At 59.1% G+C, this 6059-nt stretch overlaps 1 protein-coding gene across 1 annotated transcript; it reads right to left on the bottom strand.

Annotated features, from left to right (window-relative positions):
- Positions 1 to 830: 830 nt before the first annotated feature.
- Positions 831 to 3619, bottom strand: LOC137862610 (PHD finger protein 7-like). The gene is made up of 8 exons (XM_068694842.1): positions 3577 to 3619; positions 3259 to 3350; positions 3064 to 3165; positions 2687 to 2811; positions 2333 to 2494; positions 1932 to 2045; positions 1661 to 1779; positions 831 to 934 (listed from the first exon to the last, which is right to left on the bottom strand). Exons 1-8 carry the CDS (start codon positions 3617 to 3619, stop codon positions 831 to 833), a joined length of 861 nt encoding a protein of 286 aa, XP_068550943.1.
- Positions 3620 to 6059: the final 2440 nt, after the last annotated feature.

The following is a 6059-nucleotide window of genomic DNA, read 5'->3' as shown; positions in this document are numbered from 1 at the left end:
GCACAGATGGGATTGGCAGCAAGCTTTATTGTGATGGCGGCTGGGGACTGGGGCCACGACGTCGGGCTGGAGCACGGCTGCTCCCGCGGCGTTGTTCAGGCCGGCTGTAGGGATTTGAGGCCCGACGTTGTAACCGGGAGCGGCTTCGTGTCCGGACTGGCCCGGTGTGGCTGCAGTGGCTGCTGCGTTCAGGCACCGGGGAATCGCTGGAGGACCCCAATGCCGTTTCGCTCTCAGAGCTGCTGCTGCTGCTGCTGCTGCTGCTCTGAGCACAGGGGGATGCAGCACGTCTGCTCCCACGCTGTCTCCGGGGCCGGCTCTGGGTATTTGTGGCCTGACGTAATGGGGAGCGGCTTCTTGCCCGGGCCGTCCCCTGCTGGCTGGAGCATCGTCTCTGTTTACGCCTTGGGGATCCACTGGGGGACCCCGATGCCGCCTGCCTGGGAGATCGAGTGGTGCTGCTGCTCCCAGCACCGGTTTGTGGTGCATGGCTGCTCCTGTGGCGTCTTCTGGGCCTGTTGCAGGTGTCTTGGGCCTGATGTAAACGTGGGCGAATTGTCCTCTGCTCTGTCCCCTGCTGCCTGGTGGGGCTGCTGCTCTCAGGTACCAGGGAACTGTAGGATGGCCCTGGTGCTGCCTGGCTGCTGGTGCTGCAGCTGCTGCTTTCAGGTGCTGGGGAGCCACAGGAGGGCCCCAGAACATCCAGACTGGAGGTGCCAGGGCTGGTGAGCCCCAGGTTGGCACTGCAAGCAGTAATGCAGGAACTGCTGGAGGTTCCTGGTGCTGTTTCACTGTCAGAGCAGCTACTGCTGTCACTGCTGCTCTGAGCACTAGGGGTTGTAGCAGGTCTGCTGCCACACCGTCTTCCAGTCTGCCTCTGGGTATTTGGAGCCCGATGTTGTAACGGTGAACGGCTTCTTCTCTGGGGTCGCCCCTGCTGGCTGGAGGATCGTCGCCGTTTACGTCTTGGGGATCCACTGGGGGACCCCGATGCCGCCTGCCTGGGAGATCGGGTGGTGCTGCTGCTCCCAGCACTGGTCTGTGGTTCATGGCTGCTCCTGCGGCGTCTTTGGGGCTGTCTCTGCGCATCTGTGGCCTGATGTTCCAGCGGTGAGCGGCTTCTTCTCTGGGGTCGTCCCCGCTGGCTGGGAGGGAGTCTGCCTTCGGGCACCATGGAGTGACTGGAGGTTCCTGGTGCCCTCTGTCTGGCCAAGCTGGGCGTGCTGCTCTCAGCGCTGGGTTCTGCAGCACGGCTCCTCGTGCGGCTTCTTCCAGGATCATTACAGGTGCCCTGGGCCTGACGTACAGGTTGGCGGATTGCCCTCTCTTCTGTTGCTGGCCTTCCACTCTCAGTCCCCTGGGAGCTGTGGGATGGCCCTGGTGCTGCCTGGCTGCTGCTGCTGCTGCTGCTGCTGAGGCTGCTGCTTTCGGGTGCTGGGGAGCCATGGGAGGGCCCCGGAGCCTCTGCACTGGAGGTGCTAGAGCTGGCGAGCCCCTGGTTGGCACTGGAGGCTGTAAGAGGAGGCAGGAAGGTGAGTGGGATGGACTTCCAGACCCACGGCAGTAGAGGCTCTGCTCCGTCCTGGGTCAGAGAGACTCGACTCTGGCAAGGCTGCCCTGAGCCCCTGCAGCCCAGCAGCATGCGGCCTGTGCGTCTTACCATTGTCCACGCCAGCGCAGCTGGCACACTCCCAGGTGCCTGCTCTGTTGGTCAAGTTGGAGCAGCGCCGGTGGGTGCCTTCGGCAGCACAGGAGCGGCACAGGAGCAGCTGCCAGGGCCTGGGGAAGAAGCAAAGGGTTGTGGGTGTGAGGACAAAGCGTCTGAGGCAGGGAGTGGCTGGCACATCCCTTCTGCTCTGTCCTGCCTCCCCCAGCCTGCAGCGATGCTGAGGTCCCATGCAGAGCCCCAGATGGCTGCTGAGGCAACTCACCCGTGTACTTCTGCCTGCTCCCTGCCTCGTGGGTAAAGGCATTCGCTGGCATCACAGCGCTGGTGCCTCTCACGCTGTGATGCAAAGGCGTCGTTGTCCTCCCAGGTTGGTTGTCTGCAAGAGAAGGGATGAAATGGTCCAGTATTTGGCTGTGCACAGCGCTTGTGCCCTCATGCCTCAAGAGCAGGGTAGAGGGATACCAACCTGACTGGGATTCGGATCCCCATGCGGTACATCTCTGTACAAAACGGTATCCTGTCTCTGCATATGGGGCACTGGAAGCAGAGAATGCCTGCACACATGGCGTGTCCCTGCAGCAGGAACACAGGCGGTGAGCGGTAAGCGGGCCCTGGTGCTGCTGAGCAGCTGCCGTGCCCGCAGGGTGAGGGGAGGGCTCCTACCTGGATGCAGCGCCGGTGAACCAGGCGTGATTGCAGGCTGGGCACACCATGGTGTGGTAGGACGTGCTGTCCCCCACAGGCTCCATGCAGATGATGCAGGTGGTGCCCTGCTCTGGAGCTGCCTGCGCTGCCTGCTGCGGGCGGTGCTCCGAGCAGAAGGACCTGGGGGGGAGAGGGAAGGGAAAGGCAAGGTGAGAAGTGCTGGGCCCGCCGCGGTTGTGGCGAGGAGGGCAGAGGAACGTGAAGGAGCCCCAGGCCCGTCCAGGCTCTGGCGCTGCCTCTGGCTCTGCCAGGCTGCTTGGGAAGCATCACCGTGGGGTCCTCTCTTGCTTGGCTGGTGCCGGCAGCCCTTACCTGTACTGCCCGCAGTATTGGGTGATGCATTCTCCCTCTGAGGCGCAGGGGAGATGGAAGCAGCGTTCACAGCCTCTCACCGTGCAGGTGATGGTGGCCCCTCGCTCGCCACAGACGAAGCATTGCTGAAGAGAACACAACAGCCCCATTAGCAGCAGGCTCGATGCCGCCACCGCTGATCCCACACCCCTGGGCAGGGCAGGGCACAGGGTGCAGGACACACTCTGCAGACCCGCCTGGTGGACAAGGCTCGTCTGCCAGAGCAGCAGTTTGTCCTGGAGCAGGTTGGAAAGGCCGGGATTGCTTCCCTGGGGTCCAGGCTAAGCTTGTGGGAGCATCTCCTGGCACAAACCTCCCTGTCCCTGTCAGGTCCTCACCTTCTCGGATGCCTGCCCGATTGCTCGCCATACATCGTCTATTAAAATTCCTTCCATTCCCTCTGTTATGAGTCCATGCCGATAAAGTTCACTCGCAAAAAACTATAGAAGAGAAAAGAGCAGGATCTCATTAGGAGTCATAGTTGAAGGGACCGTCCCTGGTGGGATGTTGACAGGACCCCTGGGGGAACTCACCATGCAATATAAGTGGGCACAGAGCCCATCCCTTTCGTATTTATGGCCGCAGACATTCATGTCGACATCTACCCGGCCACACAGCATGCATGCTGGAGGAGAGAGAGAAAATGGCTCAGCCATTGAGCATCCTTGCGGGGCCAGGTGTCCCTGAGGGACTGTCCCCAAGGGCCTGTTCTGTCCCTGCCATGCTGGCTGATGGGCAGGGCCAGAGGCTGTGGAGGGGAAGGGGCCCAGCAGGCACCCACAGCCCGACCTGGGTCCCCCCTGCCAAGGAGCAGAGGGGCCCTGCTGAGAAAAGGGATACTTTTCTCTCACCTCGCTCCCTCAAGTCGGGAGCATTCTCGTTCCTTGCAGACATGGTGCACTTCGACAGTGAGCACTTGGAGAGTCCCTGCCTCAGCGGTGCCGGGGTTTCTCCTCCACACACTCCTCTGCCGAACCTGAGGGGGAAGCAGAACGAGGGTGAGTCTGTAGCACGGGCCCTGAGGTGTGGGACCCCTCCTCCCTCGGCAGCCCCGGGCAGCCCCCTCCTCCCTGCCCTCTCCCCAACTCACCAAATCGCACTGAGGCACGGCCCGGGCCCAGCAGCCTTTTATACTCTCCTTGCCCCGCGGGTCACAATGGCCATTGTGACATCACCGCTGCGCGCCCCCCTATTTGGGCAGGGATGCCCAAAGCTGCCTGACGCCCACTGTGACAGAGCCCCTGCCTCACGGGGGTGGCTGGAGGTGCCATGCTGGGGCCTGGGCCCTCGGCACCCAAGCAAGGGGAAGGCCGCTCTTGTGGCGGAGAGGAAGGATCGCTTCCCTCGGGCTGCTGGCAGTGCTCCCCGCGCCACAGGAGATGTCCCTCGGATGGGGCTGCAGCCCTGGAGTGGCAGCGCCTGCACCACACCTTTGGGCCAGCATTGCCAACCTCCGAGACAGGCGCAGGACATCTGGCATATGACTCGCAGCTTGCTCCCTCCTCACGTCCTTCTCCTACACAGTTTCTTGAGAGCAGCGTGGGACCAGAGCTCATTTTCCCCCCTGTTATAAATGAGATCTCAACTCAATCTGAATTTTGTAATATTTGTAAAACAAATATTTATAAAAGGTATAAAAGGCAAGTAAACAGCACTGGGTGTGCAGAGAGTCCACGCTCCACCAAAACGCACACACAAACATCAAACATTCTAGATATACAGAACATTGCTTTACATACTAAACCCAAGTATGCCTACACATATGTACGGTCAGGAAAGGTAACAAAGAATCCTTTAAGTTCCAGGACTGAACAGGCTCCATTTTCCATTCCTTTTCTTGATGACAAACAAGTCTCCATTTTCCATCCCTTTTGAACAATATGAACAATAAGAAATTGTAGTGGGTTTACTTGGCAAGTTTTGGTAGCAGGGGCCCATAGGGGTGGCTTCTGTGAGAAGAATCCAGAAGCTGCCCCATTTTAGATAAGGGCCCTGCTGCTGTCCAGAGCCAAGCCAATAAGCGATGTTGTTTGCGTCTCTGTGAGAGCATATTTAAGAAAGGGAAGAAATTGCTGTGGAACAGCAGCTGGGAGAAAGAGAGGAGTGAGAAACGGCCTTGCAGACACCAAGGTCAGTGAAGGGGTGGGAGGAGGTGCTCCAGGCACCACAACAGAAGTTCCCCTGTGGCCTGTGGTGAGGACCATGGCGGAGCAGGCTGTCCGCCTGCAGCCCACGGAGTACCACAGTGGAGCAGGGTTTCACGCTGTAGCCCGTGGAAGAGGCCACGGTGGAGCAGGTGGCCCTGCACCGAAGCAGGCTGCAGCCTGTGGAGGACCCCCACCTGAGCAGATTGTGGGCCGGAGCTGCAGCCTGTGGAGCAGAGCCCACGCAGGAGCAGGGGGCCTGGCAGGAGCTGCCACCCGTGGGGGACCCAGGTTGGAGCAGTTTGCTCCTGACGGGTGGACCTCAGGAGCAAACTATAACAGTATGGAGACCAATAAAATCTCCCCTTAGTTTTCAGTGTTGAGATCCAACTTCCAGATCCCAAACTGACAAAATAGCACACAATAGCTGAGGTGGATACAGTAAGCCCCCAAGCCACCACAACCACACAACCTTTCCCTTTACCCAACGCCCCTCTAACCACTCGTAGCACTTAAAATGGGGAGGGAGGGAATTTTCTCACAAATAAGGTTTTGCACCCGAAAAATGCAGCTCTGCACCTTACAGTGCAAATGGGGGGCCCTAAAAAATAAGATATTGTGCCCTGAAAATGACAGCCTGGGCCAGAAAAGTGAGGGTGTAAGCACTAAGAAGCCAGTTTTGTCTCCTGAGAGCAGTCTTAGGCCCTGAACGAAAGGGCTTGGTCCCTGCAAATGAGGCCCTGGGCCTGCAAACTGAGGGTTTAGATGATCAGAAGAAGACCTGGGATGCCAAGTGGAGGTTCTGGAGCTTGAAAAGAAGGCTTTGGAGCCTAGAGAGGAAACACGGGGGCCTCCTAATGAGGCTTTGAACACTTAAAATGGGAGGGAGGCAGAGGGAGGGGGAGTGTGGGCGGGCCTGGTCGTCAAGGTGAGGCTTTAGACCTGGACCCTGGGCCTTTGGAGTCTCTAGCTTACGGCCTGTGCTATAAGTTGCCCCCTTAATTAATTTTCAGAGAGCATTGCATTAAGAATAGAAAGGAATTTATTGAGCAAGCCAACAGCAAGCAAAACAGTGCTGGGCGGCCAGGGAGTCTCGGCTCCGCCATCGGCGCGCACCTCACCCCCGCCAGGGTCCCTTTTTATATCTCGGTAATTCCGGGATTACGCAGCACATCCTGGTATATTCTGCA

The sequence above is a fragment of the Anas acuta genome, chromosome 11 (assembly GCF_963932015.1).
Source record: "Anas acuta chromosome 11, bAnaAcu1.1, whole genome shotgun sequence".
NCBI lineage: Eukaryota > Metazoa > Chordata > Aves > Anseriformes > Anatidae > Anas > Anas acuta.
The sequence above is the reverse complement of the archived record's forward strand: the minus strand, read 5'-3'. Positions and strand labels throughout refer to the sequence as shown.

Excerpts from the sequence above, each read along its gene's own strand:
- LOC137862610 (XM_068694842.1), bottom strand. The coding sequence starts at position 3,619 with ATGTCTGCAAGGAACGAGAATGCTCCCGACTTGAGGGAGCGAG. Across the intron at positions 2,495-2,686 it reads CAATACTGCGGGCAGTACAG|GTCCTTCTGCTCGGAGCACC; the intron begins GTAAGGGCTGCC and ends TCTCCCCCCCAG. Across the intron at positions 1,780-1,931 it reads GAGCAGGCAGAAGTACACGG|GCCCTGGCAGCTGCTCCTGT; the intron begins GTGAGTTGCCTC and ends CTTCTTCCCCAG.